The sequence below is a fragment of the Culex pipiens genome, chromosome 2 (assembly GCF_016801865.2).
Source record: "Culex pipiens pallens isolate TS chromosome 2, TS_CPP_V2, whole genome shotgun sequence".
Taxonomy (NCBI): Eukaryota; Metazoa; Arthropoda; class Insecta; order Diptera; family Culicidae; genus Culex; species Culex pipiens.
In genome coordinates this window covers 41,233,045-41,255,170 of record NC_068938.1, presented here as the reverse complement: position 1 = coordinate 41,255,170, position 22,126 = coordinate 41,233,045, and the positions used below count along the sequence as shown (strand labels likewise).

The 22,126-nt window shown below is 38.1% G+C and overlaps 1 protein-coding gene across 4 annotated transcripts; it reads left to right on the top strand.

Annotated features, from left to right (window-relative positions):
- Positions 1–6,906: 6,906 nt before the first annotated feature.
- Positions 6,907–21,873, top strand: LOC120420553 (ELAV-like protein 3). 4 transcript variants are annotated; one of them, XM_039583627.2, is made up of 8 exons: positions 6,908–7,635; positions 18,284–18,865; positions 18,920–19,023; positions 19,082–19,235; positions 19,408–19,446; positions 19,971–20,199; positions 20,348–20,513; positions 20,577–21,873. In XM_039583627.2, the coding sequence occupies exons 2-8, from the start codon at positions 18,688–18,690 to the stop codon at positions 20,736–20,738; spliced, it is 1,032 nt and encodes a 343-aa protein (XP_039439561.1). In that variant the 5' UTR covers positions 6,908–7,635; positions 18,284–18,687; the 3' UTR covers positions 20,739–21,873. The 4 variants fall into 4 exon arrangements, with proteins under 4 accessions (XP_039439579.1, XP_039439561.1, XP_039439570.1 ...); XM_039583623.2 differs by having other exon boundaries at positions 6,910–7,635; positions 20,330–20,513; XM_039583645.2 differs by lacking the exon at positions 19,408–19,446 and having other exon boundaries at positions 6,907–7,635.
- The last annotated feature ends 253 nt before the right edge of the window (positions 21,874–22,126 follow it).

Here is a 22,126-nt window from a genome sequence, read left to right as displayed (position 1 = left end):
GGAAACTCGTTTTTGCTTATGAATTGCACAAATTTGGACTGAAATTTTAGTGAATGGCATTTTTTAGGTCTCAAATAAGCTGTTAACATCGAAACAATCGATATTTTATATAAAATTTTGCTAGAATTTAAGGAAATCAGAACCATAATTTTCTGTTTTGCTTTCTTATGGATGCTTATGAAATATTTCAGTGAAATGTTTCACATTTTTGGTAAACTCAAATTTTTATTTTATTTTATTGTTTTGGTATTGATTACAGCTTCCAAACAAATTTGAAAAGCAAGTTGATGTTAGGATTCATCCAAAAACACAATTTTGACATTTACATTTACTAAATGAATTTATATTCAAACAAGCTCTTCCCGGCAAACTTCGTCCTGCCCTTGTTTGGATTCCTGACGTTTCTTGCTTGTTTGCTAATTCAGCCTCCTGTGATCAAAATTTGATTTTTCGCAGCTTTTCCCATACATTCTGCAGACTTTCCGGAATCGGTTCCAGAGTGGCCAAAGTTGTAACTTTTTGGCTTAAGAACCTTCCTTGGGCTTATACGAACCCAACGCAGCAAAGAGCGCTCCGATCCGACGTCCCGTGTTCAACTGATGCGCGTTCGAACAAAACCATCGAAATTTTTTATTTATATTCAAATAATTGATGAAAACAAGATGTGGTGTCCGGGTTTCGAAGCGTCCAGGAATTCGAAGCATAACGTAAACTACTATCATTTCTATTTCATTTTTGAACTTAAAATCTGGGTATTTTGACGTGCCGCGCAAAAACAGAAAAAATAGGGAAACGTCATTTTTTTAACCACCCTATTTTGGACAGAAGCACCTTAATCACCAAACAAAAAATACGGGCCAAGGAACTCCATGCCAAATTTGTGTTAAATCGGAGCACTTTTGGTTTGAGTCCTTCTTGTTTGACGTGGTATAATATATATTTAAGAAAATATCATTGAAACAACGAGTCATTTGATTGGTTTGAGAAAGAATTTTACAATATTCTCAAATTTAAGTTAATTCTAATTAATTTCCAAGTTAACGCAAGTTAAAAATTCAATTCACTCGTTTATTCGAAGGCCTTGGAAAAAAATCACTTCGGATAATCGAATCACATTTTCAATCAACTATTTAAATTTAACTAAAACGTCAAATGATCGAACTTCGGATCATCGAGTTTGGACTGTACTAAGTTAAAATCTCTGAAAAGCTCGGAAAAATCACCACCCAAGTGAGCTCTCTCCATTCCGATCGAATTCTTTTGCTCTGTTTGATTTTTCAGCTCGACTTCCTCTGCTCAAGTGATTGATGGGTTTCTCGTACTTGAGCTTTCCAAAGTGGGGTTTCACAGCTATGTCCTTAAATGGTGCCGGTGCTGCCCCATTTATGAGTTCTATCGAAATACTTGTGCTGGCGGAAGGAAACATTTTCGTTTAGCAATCAATTCCCCACAATGAAGCCAAAGCGTATCGATTTCTGATGATTGAGATTTTGTGGGGAGTATTTTTTTCTGCAGAACTACCGCTCTCTGATTAGCATTCAATCCGAACGATTCAATCTTGTGGGGTTTGATGGCTTGCAGAGTACGGTTGGTGAGGGCAAAAAGCCAAACGGCGAGACTCAATAACATGGTAATTTCGGCTAGCAAAACATACTCATCCGACAGTTGGTTGATCATCGAATATAGATTGGGGTACATTTTGGATCGACAAAGAAGACATTTTATTTTGAATGGAGTTTTTTCTTCTGATGCTAGAAATGCAGCTTGGATTCTGATGAAGCCACAGTTTCTCGCGCAAAATTTAACTTTGCCATCAACTCTAGTAAAACCACAAGATTTTTGCCAACTTTTAGTGCAGTTCACTACATTGCATGCATAGAGCATTAGGGGAGCTGGGGGTAAGACGGCCAGGCGGGGTAAGACGGCCACCCCACTGTTTTACTAAGTATACTAATGAATATTACTAAAATGTTTAGCAATACTGTTCCTCATGCTAAATAATGCATATGGAGTCACCTTTGCCAAACCTATTGTTTGAAATAGTATAAAAATAGCTCAAAATAAACAAATATTTTTTCAACTTGAAACTGGATGTAATTCTTATGATTTACAACTTAAGCAATTTTGTTAGGTTACAACATGTAATCCTTTCTTTGAATATTTTTTCATGTTAAATTGAAGTTTTCCCAAGATTATGTCCTTCGAAAAAGTTTAAAAAATGCGATGAGCTATTTGAAAAAAATGTTTAAAAAAATAAGTAATTTGGGGGCAAGACGGCCACTTCCACGGGGGGTAAGACGGCCACCCGTAATTTGTAAATTTGATTTGATAAAGGTTACATTTTTGAAGGATTTTTGACTGTTAAGCCAAATTTAAGACATATTTGACATATTTTCGATAAAACTACAATTTTTAATCAAAATGCTGTTAACTGCCGGTTCGTCAATATTCCTTACTGTGATATAGCAAAATTCATTGAATAGTATGAAATCCTTTCAAACTTTTAATAAAAGTCGCTAATTTGATATTGTTTACATAATTTTGATTCACTAATTCTAATCGAAATACAAAAACCAGTTAATTTGCATTAAATTGGGTGTATTTTCGTGTAAAAATTCATAGTTTTTCATGAAATGTGATCGCAATAATATGAAATTAACATAGCCAAAATATAAAATTTGTTGAGCAGCATTTTTCTTCACATTTAAAGCTTGTTTTTTTTTTCAACCAAAATAGTTATGATGTTCAGAGAAGTATGTTCAACCTATCATGGAGGTATTTGGGTGGATTTAGCAAAGTTATCAAGTTAATTTATAGCACTGACCGTCTTACCCCACATGGGTGGCCGTCTTACCCCGCGTATTTTATATATATTTGATTTCAATTATTTTTTTAAAATTACTGAAAAGTATTCAAAATTGGTTTTTAGACCAACTAATTTATTTCATTTCTCTAATGGACTATTAGTAGAACAATATGTACCTGATTTGAGATCAAAATAATCTGTAGTGTTAATTTTATGAGACTTCTCCCTTAGGGTGGCCGTTTTACCCCCATCTCCCCTACCGAGAAAAAGAACATTCTTTGCTCAACCATTCCAAAGCCTTGCTATTATAGAAACTGCCGAAAAATTTCTACCTGAGTTGGACGGCCCGAAATTGCATTCATTGTTCAAAAATGTGAAACTTTGTGTCCCTGAGCGGTCCGCTAACTAGACTGGATGTATAGTTTTTGTTCAGGTTTGTCCTGGAACGGGGTTTGTTGAAAATGTTCTAAAATGATATTTGGTTGAACTGTTGACTGATTTATATTGCTAGGCCCTTTTTGTTTACTCATAATAGGACAACAACAAAAAATAACTCAGGATACTAGTATTTTTTGCTTGATTTTTTTTATTCATTTTATATATTTTTATCTCATTTGATTTGATATTTGACAATAATTGCTTTATTAGATTATTTCAGGTGTTTCAAGAGTATTTGTTTGTCTTACAATTTAAATAATTCTATAATTTAAAAGAACCATTCTATCCAGATCCAGGAAGCCTCCCCAAGAAACCAGTAGAACTTGGCCAGCCGTTTTGATGCCGCTGGCATTGCGAACAGACGCCATCATCGCCGCGCCTCCCAATGTTGCCAACGGTTGCGAAAAGTCTATTTTGGGCTGGTGTCCAATTTTCGAGCTTTCCAAAACTCACTCTGCTGGGGATTATTTGCAGAACAGATATAATATTGTGCGGCCAAAATTGAATCACCAGCTTGGGCAGGCCAGACCAGACGAGACCGGAACGGACGACCTATATTGCAGTCCTGTGGGAGACCACGCTCTCCTCCGGATGGCAAAGGTTAAAGCCATGGCTGATCGTTTTAAAAGTCGAGCTGGCCGGCCGTGCAGGTTGTGTGGCGGTGGTTATGTATCCGGGTTCTAGTGGGAAATGCACGACAGGACGGGTTATGTGGCCCTTTGTCGATGCGTTTGTCCAGCCATCTGATCCAGGGTCTTCCGGTGAGAGCGGCTGTTGCTGTATGCTGTGGAATCAAATTTGCTGTTTCACTGGATGTTCAATTATTGGCACGAAATTTAATAAAAGAGCGGTGTGTCATCCCTTTTCAGGGATGCTAGAGCTATCTGTAGAATTCAGCTGATACAGTTTGAAAGTATACGTTGAATACTAATGATGATCGAAATACTTGGTTTAGTTCTTTCCTAACAAATTTAGCTTGTGAAGCAATACAAGTATTGAACCAAGAATTAACCCTCTCGCTTTTGCATTTATGTCAGACAGACAAACCGGCCCAGGTTTTGGGACAAACACTTTGATAAACGTTATTAACTAACCTCCAACTAAACGCCCAGTGGCACACGCCTAAGTCACGTGCGGTGTGGTTTCGTGCTCAACGAAAAAGAGGAATCAAACGAGGGACGAAAAGGTCTATACGCATATAGGATTAGGGGAGACACGGCCCCCAGGTGCTGCGGTTTACGGAGGTTTCGTGGCAGTAGCGGTTTAAGGATTTAAATTAAAGAAGTTGTGTGGGTAACGGAAGGTAGACAGCTAAACATCAACACGGAGAACTAAAATAGTTAGAACGATGAAAATCGTGAAATAAATTTTGTTAAAATGCAAACTTTTAAATTTTTTTTGTGTGTGCGGAAGTGTTGAACATTAAAATTGTTCGCTAAACAGCATGGCCTTGGTGGTCTCTATTGCAAATTTCGACTCGAAACTGGTTGTTCGAAGGCTTGAAACGGTGATTCAATCCTAACCTCTTTTAACACCTAAGCTCCCATTCACCCCGAGATTCCAACTAACGACCTTTGGATTAAGATTCCAACCAACGCATTCTGTCTTCCTGAGGGACGACTCCTAAACCTGGACTGATCTTACGACCTAACCTCTAAGTAAAAAAATAACAAGTTTTAAAACGTTTTACAAAATAACTCTTTAAATAAACAGTCCAAAACTAAATAAAACTACATTTTAAAGAAGGTTTGATTACCGTTTACAGTTGCTGGAATTTCTAATTTCTTGCAAACAATTTTGAACTAAAAACTATTACTATAGCTTAAGCCTTTAATACCCCTTTTATGCATATGCTGGAAAGTGCAAAATAACAAACTAAAATCTAGAGGTTTCTTCAATGTTTTTTTTTTAAATATTTGTTTCTTCATTATGGTATTTTATTCAAACATACATTTTCAAACAAAAATGTGCAAAAAAAAATTGTGCGAAAACTTGTATTTTAGAGAAATGATCACAATAAGGGTAAATAACATTTAATTGTTTTTAATAAAACACTATAATTTTTTTTCTATGCGATAGAATTTCCATAAATTTTTCCGTTATTTTCCAAGTGGTAAGGCTTGACTCAAGAGTAGTATTTTTAAAACGTGTACTTGGGCAGGCCACACAATGTCCACCTACCTTTGCTCGATATTACATTACTGAGGATACTATAAGGTTTACATTCACTTTATTAAATTTTCGATAAAAAATATATATTTAAGGTAAGGCAGATAAAAGTTGCAATTTTGCTGTAAATTAATTCTTAAAAGTCAGCTGAAAATGCAGTTTGAATAACATTCAAAACCTCTTATTCAGAGGCTATTTTCAATTGTTCTTATTGGCAAGTTACGCAAGAAATCCAAATAAGCATTCTGTTTTTTTTTTTTAATGTTTTGGCTCCTTTCCATATAGAGAATATTAAAATACGGTAAAACGGGTTGACAAAGGTGACTTTGATAGGTTTAAGATTTTTTTTTTGCATAATGAAAAATACGAATAAAATACAAACTGAATCTGTTTAAAGTACCAAAAGAAGCAGTTTTCATAATTTTTTTAAAAGTTTCGAAAGTTAGTTTACTTTAATTAAAATTGTTAATAGCATTATTTTAATACTCTCAAAGTAAATGTTTTTCTTAATGAAAATGAGTTCGAATCGGAAAACAGACTGCAGCTTCGGATTTTTTGGACAATTTTACACTAAGAAAAGTTGAAATTAGTTTTTAGGTTACAAGTTTTAACTGTTATTGAAACAGAATTCATAAAATTCTTCAGATTTATAGCCATTTTCAGTAGAACAAGTTTCATAGTACAAATGGAAAAAAATAAATCATGCTACAAAATTAGTATTGGTGGCAACAAAATTTGATATTTTCATTAAAAAAAATTCTAAGGAATTTTGTAAAATTTTAAACTTTTTATTAACTTAACCTTAAATTTATATACATTTTATAAAAAGTTATTGAGCTTAGTTAGACAAATATTTCATTTTGAATTTTTCATAGCTTCATTACCAATTGACACATTGACGTAATGAATTGAATATGCCCACTTTTAGGCTGAAATTTGGAAAATAAAATCACTCAGTGACAGTCAAAGTCAACTCGGTTTTTTTGTAAATACGTGTATGGGCATTGTGTGGCCTATGGTACATGTTTTAAAAATACGAATATTGTGACAAGTTTCACCATTCGAATAATATTTGAAAAATAATTTGAAATCCTGTCAATGTCACCCCGGTTTACGGTTAAATTTAGTTTAAATCTGCTTCATGACGCATGACAAATTCAATTCGAATTATAGATTTTGCAAAAAAAAACTTTAACACTTTAAAAATTATCAAAATCAACAATCATTGTAAAATTTGATTTAAAACAAAACTGCTCAAAAACAGTATTTTGAAAGTCAAATAAAATAATTTTAAGTAAAATGCGAATTTTACGATTTCCAAAGATTTTACCATTTATATCTATGCTTAAACTTTCCGTGCCGCCACACATCGCTCTCACACACACACTCTCGCGTCCAATTTCCTGTGGCTGGTGTTTTGCGCTCTTTTTCCCCTTCATTTTCTTGCGGCGGCCGACTTTTCCAACCGCCCAAGGGGGAAAGTTTTTCGCCCGCCAGGCTTAATTTTGTTTGGTTCTCCGCCGAGGCAACACTCACAGGCTAAGTCGCGCGCGCGCTCCCGTTAATTTTTTTCGGCCTCTCGATTTTATTTGGTTTTTCGTTTCGTTGTTGCGTTTTCCGGTTTATTTTCGGGTTAATCTCTTGCGCATATTTTCTTTTGGAATTTTTGTTTCAAGTTTTCTTCGAGTTTTCCCGGATATTTTGTTCACTTCCAAGCAAAGTTCTGTTTTGTTTCCTTTTTTTCGCGTTTCGCTGCAAGTTTGTGAAATTTGGCGCTTATTTGCTGAAATTTGGAGTGGAACATCGATTCGCTGCCAACCGGAAGTAGCTGGCAGCTGGCCAAGGGGAAGTCAGTCTGGTGGAAAACGCGGAGTTTGAACTGCTTCTGGTTTATTTCGCGAGCGAGCACATGCGAGGAAAAGTGTGCCACCGAATGTGATATATGGATCCGAAAGTATCCGACAAAGTGTCTTGGAAAGTAATATTTTACAAACCAGTGGTCTGAAAATACTGTGTTATGTAAAGCCATTTTTGTGTACAACACGCTCCGGAAAAGTTGGCTACAAATGGTGGAAAAGCAGAACCAGAAGAAAATTTACACACACACGGGCGAAGAAATAAGTGCAAATATATTATTTAGAGGTGCAGAAAATATTTCGCGTGCGCGACCCTAAAAATAGCCGAATTTATTACTTTTGTTTGAAGCGTGTTTATTATTGTAGGTGAGTTTTATTTTTAAATCATGCCGACTAGCCGAAGTCAGCGCCGGCTGCTTATTAGTAGGGTAGATGAACCAATATTGGTCTATTTAATTTTGCTCAATGACTCCGGTTCGATGAAAACAAAACCTTCTTAGTGTCGTTTTCCGTTTCAAATCCAGAATAACTTTACCAACCCTTCCATACCTCTCATTCCTATAGTGCACTCTTCTAATGATGGTGGTGATGATGGGAGGAAAATTCGGCGGAAAATCGTTTGAAAAGAGACAGCCCGCGCATAGCGTTGCGAGTTTTTAGTTTTTATTTATAATTTTTCGTGAAGACGCGCTCGACCGGCGCGGTATGCTTTACGTTTCTAAAAGTGTTCCCAAAGTAGAGCCTGTGGACGCAGCTCGAAAATGGGTGAACAGCTGTTTCTTTGGGCGAAGAAACGCAAATGTTGTGGGGGGAAACAAGGTATTTTTTTGTCTTCCCCCTCGCGGTGAGAAGTGAACGAAATGTTTAATGTGTTAATTTTTGTCACCGAGTCTCGGGAGGTCGCATGATCGTAAAATGTTGTACTCGGCATTTCTACTACAATTGCTTGAGCAATCGGTTACATAATTACGTCTTAATACGTTTTTTGAAATTAGCAATTCACACGCCTGCTCAAAAATTACCTGGAATCGCAAATTATTTTCGCTGGCCAAATTTGATTAAACCAGTGAAAAAATCTACTGGTTTAAAAAAATGCTGTTTGGGATCAGCATCATCGCTTCAATAAGAGATCTTTTTTACAGGATAAGGAAGAGCTGTTAGAATCCAAAATAAAACAGAAGATTTTTTTTGCCGGTTTCGGAATACAATGTGCCCGTCCAGCAATTTTTTCACATTTTTTTAAAATATTTGCAACGGCCTAATCAGTGTACATCCTTTATGTCAGAAAAAATGTGTAATTTTACCTCTGAAAATGTGTAATTTTACCCAGAATCAGTGTTTTTTTACCGTTGTATATACAAATTTACATATGGCTCTAGGACCCTATTGCCGGATTTACCTTTATGTTAAACGTTGGATAGTTTTTTTGGAGGACGATTCCGTTCAATAACAAAGATAAATGCAATGTATTATGAAATCGTTACATGTAAAAAAAGTTTGTATACCTTTTGGACACAATGATAAAAGGTGCAAACAGTTCATTTATCTTTTTGTAACCTTAAAAAGTCATCCTCAGCCAAATTGGTTAACTTCTGCTATAAAACTATTTATGGTAAAGCTGGAAATATGAAGTCAGTCTGAACCAACTGGGCTTAAATCATTAAGATTCGCTTTAGGAACAGTTTAGTACCGCACTATTGTATATTCAAACCACATTATTTTCAAAAATAGGCTAGTAATCTGAGGATTCTTATTTTAGGTTAGAAAACTTAAATTTTTATAATATTTCAAGGAACCTCTTAAAAAAGCATGATTCAAAAAAAAGTTTTTCGATCGGGCTAAAAAAATTTCTTGTCCGAAATAAGGCTGGTACAAATTTTATTTAAAGTTTTTTTCTCCTCCCCCCCCCTCCCCTTCAAAATTGGCCCGAAAAATCAGGGAGCAAGAAAAATTTTTTTTCAAAAAAACTTCAAAATTTCAATGAAAATTTGAAAGCAATCAGCTGAAATCAATTTTAAATACATCCCCTGCGTTTAGAATCATGTTTTGCATGTTTGGGTTGATTTAAAAATTTCTTGAATTTTTGTAAATTTTCGATGTTTATTATCGCAAAAAGTTTTTTTTTCGATAAAATTTTTGTTTTCGTCAATTCTTACATTTTTTGAAAACTAATGATTACAAAACAATTGAACTAGTGTAAAATGCATTTTAAAACAGGTTTCCATGGAATATTGAAATTATGGCTTGCTATTGAAATACTTATATTATTTAATTTTTTTGTCCCCCCTCCCTCGACCCCGGCCAGAGCCGAGGGACAAAAACTTTGAACAATATTTGCATCGGCCTAATTAGACCGGTATTTTTTTTTATTTTGGCCATTAGGAAGACCTACACAGAAAAAAAATCATGTTAATTTTACATCTGGGAAGGGGTACATCTTTTATGTCAGAAAAAATGTGTAATTTTACCTCTGAAAATGTGTAATTTTACCACTTTTCTGTTGTAATGTCACTTCTTCAGTCTAAATTGAGGTAAATTTACATCATAAAATAGGTAATTTTCAACCTTCCAAATTTACACATTTTTTTTGTGTGCGCCGTGTTAGGGTGGTCCGAAAAATTGTCATTTTCGTCGATTTATAATCCAAATCACTTTCGCTGTATAATCAAAAGTTATATAAAATTTTGTGCAAATTTTTAGATGTTTTTAAAGTATCTGTTATGATAATTTAAAATAAAATTAATTAATTTATCGCCAATTTTTATCATAATGAGCTGTAAGTCACCTAACATTTCCTCAAGCATTTCCACCCAATAGATAATGTCTAAATCCCATTATAGCCAACACCTGTGCCTACTTGAACCGCGTTCGTTCACTTTTACATTTTCTTGAAATAACCAGCCCGCGCCGTGACAATTACGTCTAATGAGGGTCTGTTTGGCCTATTTTCACACTTGTGGAGCTTCCCAAGTACGCACTCTTGTGGTAACCGTCGCCGCGTAACTGACCGGTCTGATTTCGTCATAAATGGTGAAATGGTTGACGACCGTCTGGAATTAGCGCCGGGAAGTGCTTGGGCTTAAGCCAATTTAGAAGGGGGATTATCCGGTGAAGTTGCGGAGGATATAATGTTGTTAAATAGTGTTCGATTGTGTTATAAAATGTTTCGCCACATTCATTTAATACAATTGAGTTTAATGAGTTGAGCTTCCTCAGCAATCTTATAATTTATTATTATTACTCACCTAATAATAGCACGGACTCCGAGTGTCAAGTGGCAATTATCGGGCCAAGTTCTCGGCGAATGGTTTAAGTGATTTAACCTACCAACCCGTAACCCACAACGGGCTCTGAACTTTCTCCAAATGTACCCGGTTCAGTTCAGTGGGTCCTGAAAGTGGTCATAAAACATGCATAAAATAGGGCTTATGCACGTGTGGTTCATGTTTGGTGCCGTGATAGCCGTTGTCGTGGTCAGCTGGGGCTTGGGGGTAGAGAGAGGTGGATTATAAATTGCCTATCAATTATGGGTGTGAGTATATAATCGGTTCTGTAAGGATTGTTAATATCTGGACGTGGTGTACGGAAATATACTACGTTTTACAAGAGGGATTGGTTCTGACTTCAAATTTTGAAAGATTGTTTCTATTCAAGTAATTTTGTAAGTTCTGTCCAGAAATGACAAATATGAAAAATTCAAGCCAGAACAGTTTGAACAACCCGAATCAAAGTTATTTAACAATCCTGGCAAAACTGTGCCATAAAGACCTACTTCCTGCGGCAAGCGGAACGTAAATTGTAGTTAGCTCGCCGCCAGACAGCGATAAATCGAACAAACCCGGCCATTTTTCCAGTCGACTAGACACCCACAATCAGCAAGATGGTGGCAATTAGTCGCTGATTGCAGACGCGCTCGCGGCTTGGATCCATAAATCATGTTTCCTCTTCTTGTCACATGAGAAAATAGGGGAAAACGTTCTACTTCCAGCAGGACGAAATTCAGGATGACGGAAAACTAGGTCACCAGTAAAAATGAGTAGCTCTCCCTCAAGTTTGTGTTTGTTTGGATGTCCCAGCTCGGACCCGTGCCTTGATCCTAGCAGGGTTGTTTGGTGTTTCGAGCGAAATTAGTCCAAATGTGACGCAAACCGCGGTCATTCCAACGGGAATGTGTGACATTCCTGGTGGGAAATATTGATTTTCGCACCACACACCGGGAAGGGAAGTTGAACGCAAAAGTGTCACTTAGCTGCCGTTAATGTTGAATAATGTTCAACGCCGGGCAGGTGGTAAAGAGTTGGAATAACCAGTGAGTGATGACGATGGTCACATTATTCCCATATGGTTGTCGACACTTTTCAATGAACCGCTTGTACTCTGCATGATGACAGGTGGTTTTGTATGAAGCGTGAACTTGTTAGAAATCATCTTGATTGAAATTGGAAATTTTCCAGTTAAGGTGGAATTGGAGCCCACCAGAAAATGGCCGAAAAAGGCCGCCGTCGTACGGCCTTAATTTTTTTCAATGATTTGTGTTTAACCCTTAGCCGTGATCGCCACAAAATAACGATGACCAGAATCTTGGCTCTAGGATTGCTATTTTATCACCTACCTTTACTAAAATTTAACACGAGGTTTATCAGGTCACTTTTTATCCATTCCAATTTATTTTATTTCATTTTTTCAATTAAAATGTTCAAAAACTCTTCGCAATTTGGAAGCAAGCAAAATTTCTTCAGGATTCTTCTTCTTCTCATCTCGTAGGCACTCTTTTTCTAATCTTCTTCTAATATTTGGTCACAGCTTTAGTTTCACTCATATTTTGATGCCTTCTTCACGGATTGGTCTCATTTCACTAAGCACTTTAAAATTTGACGAAAACTTTACGGGGAACTAGTTTTGAATGCCCAAAAATGAGTATTTTTAGCACAATTTGTGTTTTTTTTTCCGAACCCACGACTTGAAAAATTATTGCTTTTCTTCTTTTTTATACACACAGCCTCAAATAATCATTTCTTGACTCACATTTGAAGCAGGCATATATGTAACCAGGAGTTTGCTTCGATTTTCCTTTGTGTAAGATCGTTTCAAACATTCATTGGCGAGCATCATGAGTGTTGCCAGCAACATATACCAACTTTATAGTTTCTCAAAATTAATTAGTGAAATTCTTGACTTTTTTTTGATAAGGTCCTATAAACAAATGTAAACATTGAGTGTATCCCGCTTACTCCGATGGACTTTGACATAAGGTGTGAAAGGGATACACTCAATGTTTACATTTGTTTATAGGACCTTATCAAAAAAAAGTCAAGAATTTTTCTTTGTTCAAACACCTCAAACCATATTTTGAAAAAAAAACATCGTAAACATAATCAGTTTTAACTATTAAATAAACAATTTAAACCATGTTTTAGTTATATTTTACACCCATTCAAGCATAACATATTTTTGCTACACATTTTTTGCACTTGCATCGGCATCACTGCTACGCCTCGTCTCGCAAAAGCAACGACATCCTCTCCGCTTGCCTCGCAACCAATCAGAGACGAGAATTCATCTGTCAAACGACAAAACAGACAACAACGACAACAAGAAAAATTTTGTTGTGGAAAGTGGTTGTGCTGAGAAAAAGTGAGTTTTTTACTTGAATCCGCGGTTGGCGGAGTTTCTCCGGGTGCTAAGAACTGATTCAAGGTGAGGCAAAGAATTCCCGCACGGACCTTCTTCGAGTTACATCAGGGCCAGCATCGTCGTCCTCGTCGTTCGGCAAGAATTCGGGAAAAATATCTATCTCCGCCTTGCAACTTTGGCTTGGCGGCAGAATCCGGAACTGGTGTTGGGCCGCATTGGCTGTTCCTATTTCGGATACAGTTGGCGGCGGAACCAAAATTGAAGTGTTGTGAGAATCGAAAGGTAAATACGGAGAAATAGAAAATACGATATTTATTTAATTTGTGCAATCCTTTTTACAGCTTTCCACAAACGAGGTGGTTAGGATTTGCATCGGTTTGCTACAGATAATACCAGCACAAGAACCGGAAGGCATCGAGAAGGAACCCCCGCAGAAAGTGACCATCTTCAGAGATAGTATTGCCTGAATAGAAAAAGCTTGAGAAGGAACTGGCAAAGCTGAAGAACCAATAGCCAAGCCGAGCAGCGCAAGCTTGACGAAGCATTCAGGCAAGTCTCTCTGACCCGTCGCCAAGGTGGTCAAAACGGAAAAATAGTCCCGACAGGAAAAGCCCAGGGTCACCTTCCGGATGAAGAATCGTCTCCGATGCTCAAGCTGAAAGCCCGCGTACGCCTCGAGTTAGACTTCACGATGGAACCGCCTGAACAACATAAGATCAAGAGCAACCACGACTCTCTGGAGGAACCGCGACGCCGTGAAGGATCTTATCCATCGAGTGACCCTCACGAAGAAGCTCAATAAGAGGCTACCAACGCAAGACGCATCCGGCTGCAACATGTCAAGAATGCTGTGAAGGAGAAGTCGTGTTTACATGGCATGATCTCCATGAAGATTTTTTTTAATAAAACCCACAGAAATTAAACGATTTTTTTTGTCAAAAAACGAAAATACTTAAAGAAGTACTTGAATGAAAAAATAAATAAATGTTATTGTTTTAACGTCGTCGGTTTTAACTTTCTTCCATAGCATACAAAAGCATATAAATATTTCTTAAAGTGCAGAAAAAAAAACATAGAAAACAACACTAAAATGATCTTTTTTGAGGCAACTGTTCGTTTTCTTCAAAGTAATCTTTCAAGGATTATTTTGAGAACGGCATGTATTTCAAACGAGCTCCTGATGCTGGCATATAAGTACTTTACGTTCGATTAGAGATCTTGCATAAATCATATGACCTGGATTATTATTATTATATTTAAACTTATAATTAAGTGGAACAAGTCACTGTCAGGTGAATTAATCTTAGTTGTAAATATTGACATTCTAAATTAAACAAAACAAACAGATTTTTGTTAGATTTACTTTGGTAAACAACAACAGAAGAATCAAGCTGATGATGCTAATGATTTTACTGACTACTAGCAAGAATAATGCATGTAAGAAGAAGCCCAAACCGATGCACTCCGATTTCACCTTAATTTCTCTAGATGGGTCCGCCAACTCACACAGCAGTTGCCCCGACCCCTCTTCGATTTGCGTGAAACTTTGTCCTAAGGTGTAACTTTTGTCCCTGATCAAGAATCCGAGGTCCGTTTTTTGATATCTCGTGACGGAGGAGCGGTACGACCCCTTCCATATTTGAACATGCGAAAAAAGAGGTGTTTTTCAATAATTTGCAGCCTGAAACGGTGATGAGATAGAGATTTGGTGTCAAAGGGACTTTTATGTAAAATTAGACGCCCGATTTGATGGCGTACTCAGAATTCCGAAAAAACCTATTTTTCATCGAAAAAAACACTAAAAAAGTTTTAAAAATTCTCCCATTTTCCGTTACTCGACTGTAAAAAAATTTGGAACATGTCATTTTATGGGAAATTTAATGTACTTTTCGAATCTACATTGGCCCAGAAGGGTCATTTTTTCATTTAGAGCAAAATTTTTCATTTTAAAATTTCGTGTTTTTTCTAACTTTGCAGGGTTATTTTTTAGAGTGTAACAATGTTCTACAAAGTTGTAGAGCAGACAATTACAAAAATTTTGATATATAGAAATAAGGGGTTTGCTAATAAACATCACGAGTTATCGCGATTTTACGAAAAAAAGGAACGGCCATGATCGATGACGACCAACTTTTTCAAAACTTTTTTCGGTAAAATCGCGATAACTCGTGATGTTTATAAGCAAACCCCTTATGTCTATATATCATAATTTTTGTAATTGTCTGCTCTACAACTTTGTAGAACATTGTTACACTCTAAAAAATAACCCTGCAAAGTTAGAAAAAACACGAAATTTTAAAATGAAAAATTTTGCTCTAAATGAAAAAATGACCCTTCTGGGCCAATGTAGATTCGAAAAGTACATTAAATTTCCCATAAAATGACATGTTCCAAAAAAATTTACAGTCGAGTAACGGAAAATGGGAGAATTTTTAAAACTTTTTTAGTGTTTTTTTCGATGAAAAATAGGTTTTTTCGGAATTCGGAGTACGCCATCATATCGGGCGTCTAATTTTACATAAAAGTCCCTTTGACACCAATTTTCTATCTCATCACCATTTCAGGCTGCAAATTATTGAAAAACACCTCTTTTTTCACATGTTCAAAAATGGAAGGGGTCGTACCGCCCTTCCGTCACGAGATATCAAAAAACGGACCTCGGATTCGTGATCAGGGACAAAAGTTACCCCTTAGGACAAAGTTTCACGCAAATCGAAGAGGGGTCGGGGCAACTTTTCCCGATTTCGTGTGAGTTGGTAGAGAATTACCCAGATATCATTGAAGTTTATCAATAATAAGTTCGTTACAAACATTTTTTTAAGTCTGTGTTCCTTAATTTAATTCAAGGGGAAGGAAAAAAGAGTGGTGTTCTCTATATGTGATATACTCAACTTAATTTAACGAAATTTTGCGTTTTGCCGAAAAATTATACGAGAAATTTAAAGCATTGGCTTTATATTGAAGAAAAAATGTTATTATTTTTGCAATCATTTTGCCCTAGAACTGTCCTTTCATCTGTACAAGTGCATGGACGATTGCTCTTCTAATTTGGTTGCATGCAAAAAAACTAGCCAGCACAAACAATCTCTCATCGACGATAAGCGCAAGAACATTACCGGCACCACTCTATAAACTTTAAATTCAATTAGAGCGCAGGAGAATGCAGTTTTTGCCAAACACAAATGCGAAGATTTTCGGGGGGCGATATGCAAATTCGGCTCAGAAATGCATTCATTGCGGTGCAGTTTGTCTCTTTTTCTGGACAAGATTTCTGTGGCAGACCAAATTGCTAGAACAGTTTTTGCAGTTTTTGGAGCTAGTCTAAATTCTTTTGCAATGATAACAAAGAAGAGATTATGCGCTTGGTCTTTTGTTTAGTACGGTTAGCTCTTTGAATTTCGCAAAATTAAAAAATAACTAGGAAATCTGCAGATTTTAAAAGTTTAGTGTTGAAGAAAAGTATTGCTCGGACAAGGTCGCCCAGAGCAAAGTTGAACGCTGCCCAAAGATTCAGTTTTTGTTTACGTTTCCTAATGAATCAACTGCGTGCTCCAATGTGGACCACTATTTTGGCACATTGCCCAAATGAACGAAAAACTTTGAACGGCCATTTTCGCAAGGGAAAGTGGATTATGGCAACAGTGACAAAGTTTTCTGCACTCCAGTTTGGGAATGTTTTATGAACCCGAGGCGTTATCGAAGCAAAGTTGTGCACTAATGAGTTTCAGTTGATTCATTCAAGTTTTCCAGAGTGGAAACAAGTCTGTGTCTGGGGTGGGCGAAAAACTATGAATGGTAAAACGAAGTGGAACATTCGACGTCATGTTTTGTGCTAAATCCAGACAGCATCAAGAATACATCACTTAAATATGAAAACAATTATAAACAAATTTTCAAAGCACTCATAAATTGTTTTTTTCTTTCCTCGCAACATATGACGGAACTTTAGCTGCCTGATCAAACATACCCTCGAGACTTGCCAACATTGGGGAAAGCCCTTTCAAGTAAACATAAGAAAAAAAATAACATCGTTTCCTCTCTCATAAATCAGGATTACGATGCTTGGAGTGTGCTGCTGCCAGCAACTTTGAGGGGGGTGCCAACCTAAGTGCCAACCATATCGTTCCAAGGAATATGAGCAAAAACATGAGCCAGAAACAAGCTAGCGGTATTCCGGTAAAAGTCAGTAACCGGGGGATTGTTTATTTTTGTAATTTAAAATTAAGATGCACGTTTCGACGTCTTTTTTTGTTGCTCCCATCACTCCCGAGCGAGTTGTATGATTGCGATTTTTCATCAGTGTAAATCCCTCTCCACTTTCTGCGGTTGTGCATGCTGGTTTAGATTGTAAAAATAAATGTCCCAAATTCAAACAGCAATTTGTTCGTCATTCCGTTTTCCTAACTTTTGTGTACCCACAAAACAGCTGGTTTGCGGACTGGTAGATTCATTAAGCTTTTACGAGTTGCTACGAAGAAATACAAGAGCAAAAAGTGCCTCTGTAATCAGCAGTTGGAAAATTTCATTTTATCTACCCCTAGCTGATGCTTGTTATGCCTAAACAAACACCATATGGATGTTATCTATCGACGCTTGAGCGATAACATGTTTCTTCGGGGAAAATTTTAGCAGTTACAATTTAGGTGCCGATTTTTTTCGATTAACGAAACGATTAATTTTGATTTTCATTTGCCGATTTAACTTAGAGTTGAATCATTGAAATATTTTCAGAATATCTTTCCCGTCCCGGATATCAAATTCCCTTTGAATTCCCGAAATTTATGATCAAAATCTCTTGATTTCTACAGTATTAAACTTGTGGTTCGAGGTTTTTAAAATGTTGTGGTTATTTTGTACCACATAATTTTAAAAGTTTTTGACAAAAATATCAGAATCAGAATACTACATGATTTGTGAAATTTCTGGTATGAAATTCGCTCAAAATTAATCATTCCTAGATTCACCACGTCTCAATGACGTCAAGAAAGTCTCTTCTACCATAATCATCCGATTTATCACTAGCCCCTTTTTGTCCAAGTTTGCCGCCCACTGTAAGCCCTCCACAGGACAACCATTTTCGGAGTCGGAGGACATTCGAGGGCTATAAATAGAGTGCACATCATTCCGCGCACGCTGCGGAATCACACCGATGATGACCTAGATTGGGCTTTATTTATGCAATTTTCCGGGGTACGGAATTATATCATACCTGCCTTTCTGCCTGACTTCGGGCAAGGTGGAGTAGAACGTGACGAAAAGGTCACACAGCGTGACAATAGTGCAACTGTTGTACCTCTCTATAGATATACGGATTAAAAAAAACGAATCGATTTTTCTTGAAACTTTCTCTAATTTAGTTCTCTTCTCTTTCCGTTTGCAGATAACGAGCACTTCACCGGAAGCTGCAAGTGAAATTTATTGCTCCAAACGTCGCGCGCCATCTCCGCGGGGATAGAAACAGACGGAACAAGAGAACGTGAATACCATCACCATCAGTATTACTATAATATAAGTTCAGAACGACCGACGACGACGACGAACCCCTGAACCAACGGGTAGTTTTTATCACGAGACACGTTTTAACCAACCAACCCCCTAAAGTCAACTGAGCCAAATCGAAACGGATAAGAGACTACTTTTGTGCTTATACACACACACATACACTCACGCATACATACAAAAAACGCCAGCACTTTTTACAAGTGCCGAGAGGACTACTAATATAAGTAATTACTTCCACCACTACTACTACTACTAAGAGGAAGTGCCGGGAAGGCTTGTGGCATGATGACGAACGGAATCGCGGAAACTCAGCAGCAAAACGGGGGCAGCCAGGAGGACTCCAAGACCAACCTCATTGTCAATTACCTGCCCCAGCAGATGACCCAGGAGGAGATCCGGTCGCTGTTTTCCAGCATCGGCGAGGTCGAGAGCTGCAAGCTCATTCGGGACAAAGTTACGGGTAAGTTTGTACGCAATGTCTCCAAGTGTAAGCTACAACTGCTCTTCATTACAGGTCAAAGCCTTGGCTATGGCTTCGTCAACTATCAGCGGGCGGAGGACGCAAGCAAAGCCATCAATACACTGAACGGCCTACGGCTGCAAAATAAGCAGATTAAGGTGAGACTCGCCACGCGGGCTTCAGAATGACCGCAATAACTCCGTCTTTGTCTTGTAGGTATCATTTGCGCGACCAAGTTCCGAAGCAATAAAGGGAGCGAACCTGTACGTGTCCGGGCTACCAAAGAACATGCTCCAGTCGGACCTGGAGTCGCTGTTCAGCCCGTACGGGCGCATCATCACCTCCCGCATACTGTGTGACAATATTACAGGTAAGCACAAAGTACGACCGTCTCCACCGACCATGAAACACCGTGCGGCTCCTCCATCAACATCTTTTTCGTTAATTTCTCCCCTTGCCACCTAAGTTCCTTCAGTTCACGTTCGCTTTAGTTCTTTTAATTTGATTTGAGTTTTCTTTCTCTTATTTTCCCTCTTTTCTAGCACGTCAGTATGCTTCCGCGTCCGGAGAAGTGTCCCCCGGTAGGTACAGCGCAGGCAGGCACACATTAGCAAACGCCGTTTGCATTAAAACCGCTTTTTTATTTGCACATCCCCCAAAAAAGAGAGCAAATTTGATAGAATCCAACAGGCGTCCGCGCCTGGCCCACGTTGTGTGAGATTTGCATTATTCAAATCAAACCGCCACCGCGTTGCTGGAATCCATAATCAATTGTCAACGAGCCGCACCGCCGTCGTCATGGATGGTGGTTTTGGCGCAAATGTGGTGCGATTTTTTTTTGTGGCGATGACCATCATGGGTTTTCGTCGGTTTGACACCATCTATCCCTCCTCTCGTTTAGAGGGAGGATTAAGCTGTTCGCGCTTTAAATTTGTTCCAAGATATTTTATTAAATTTTGGATCTAACTGGAATTTTGGACTTTGCAACTATGACATTATTTATGCTTGATTTTTTTAAATTTAATTTTAGTTCATTCGTTTCGGGAGGCAGTTTCGATGCTTCTACTGGTCTAACGTTGCGCCACCTCCCTCTTTCTTCCGGCAGGTCTTTCCAAGGGCGTCGGCTTCATCCGGTTTGACCAGCGCACCGAGGCGGAGAAGGCCATCAAGGAGCTGAACGGTACCATTCCGAAGGGGTCCACCGAGCCGATCACGGTCAAGTTCGCCAACAATCCGAGCAACACCAAGACGGTGCCCCCGCTGGCGGCGTACCTGGGACCGCAGGCGGCGCGACGGTTCGCCGGTCCGATGCACCACCCGACGGGACGATTCAGGTGAGCGGATTTGTGGGCATGGTTTTCTAGTAGTCTAGTTGTGCATGTTGCTCCTTGCTCATTTTTGTGCATGACGATCGGCGGAGCTCAAACTCGTAGTGAACGTTCTAACGCTTTTCATATGGGGTAGTGCTATTCCCAATTACAGGTACTCGCCGCTGGCCGGGGACCTGCTGGCCAACTCGATGATTCCAACGAACGCCATCGCGAATGGGTCCGGCTGGTGCATCTTCGTGTACAACCTCGCACCGGAAACGGAGGAGAACGTCCTGTGGCAGTTGTTCGGCCCGTTCGGCGCCGTGCAGTCGGTGAAGGTTGGCTCAAGTTTTGGTAGCAATTATTGGCAGTCTCTACATTCCTATTATTTCCCATTTTAGGTCATCAAGGACCTGCAGACAAACAAGTGCAAGGGCTTCGGCTTCGTCACGATGACCAACTACGACGAAGCGGTCGTAGCGATTCAGTCCCTCAACGGGTACACCCTCGGAAACCGGGTTCTGCAGGTCAGCTTCAAAACCAACAAGTCGAAGAACGCGTAAAGTGGGTCCAACCGAATCCCTCCCTCGCTCCCATTACAAACAGTTTTACACCGGACGACGTCGCGTAGCAAACGAGACCGATTTGTTTTTTGTTGTCGTCTTCATTTTAAATTAATTTCAACTCGAGCAGATAAAACACGCGCCGCTATCACATCGAATCAGTTTCGACCACGAGAACGACAACCACCTGGGTTTTGAGATTTAGGGTTAGCAATATATATGAAGCAGTATTCCGTACTCGACGCCGAACAGATCGAAAAAGAACAGAAGGGCATCATCAAACACGAAACAATGCATTGTGGCCAACGACAAGGTGTAGGACGATATTGATGTGTCTATAATTCCAGAAAAAAGAAGAAGAATTGTTGAACACGTGCTCACTCAGAGGCTCCAACTTTTGATAGGGAAAACATTTTTAGACGAATTTAACGCGAATCCAACGCGCTTGCGTGTGCATGAACTCGTAGAGAATTTTATACAAATACACGGTTGAGGTGAGAAAATGAGGTTTTTGCGAGGTACGACAGAGGATGCGAGTAGGACGCAGGGAAAGTGCTGTTCCGTTTTTCTTGAGTTAGTTTCGATATTTTTGAGTTCGAGTTCAACTGGGTTTCGTTGGCTAGTTTCAGTTTGATGAGTTCATTTGCAATTATTTCCCAATTCGTATCGTATAATTAATTTCATTGATATGTTTTAGAGGATTTTTTGTGCTTACGAGCAGGTTTTCATTAGTTTTGATTCAAGCGGAATGTCTTAGTTTGATTAGCAGTCTTGTTTTCTTAATTTTGTTTACGATAAGTTGAATAAAAAAATAAAACATAGAATTTATTCGTTTTAAGTTCGACATCGAAAGATGAAGCGAAAACACCTGAGTTTATCTAAGTCAGAGTATAATTCTAGTCCCCTCTGGTTACGATTTAAGTATGCCATATTTTATCTTATTCAAACTTATGTATCTTATTTATGTCAATAGTGGTATTTATCATTTATCTCACAGTGTAAACTATTCGTTAGCATTAATTATTTCACCCTTATCGCATTATAGTTTGTGAGTAGTTTTGTTTTATGTTTTGTGCACTATACAGTGAGGCGAAAAAGATGAACGAGTAAAGTCTACAGATACAATCAACAAAAATGGAACGTGTTTTATTTATTATTTTTGCTTTTTTTTTGCTCCTGGATTTGGACGACAGCCGTCTTTTGCTGTGTCTAATACACCCTCAAGGCACTCTCTTCAAAAAGGCATAAAACCACTTTATCTTATTGCATCAACAATTACACTAACCTTTGAAGGTTCACGACTGGATCACTCTTCAAAAAAAAAAAAAAAAAAAAAAAACAAACATATATTAAATCTCTTTAAGGCCATTTTGAATAGTTTTCAAAGA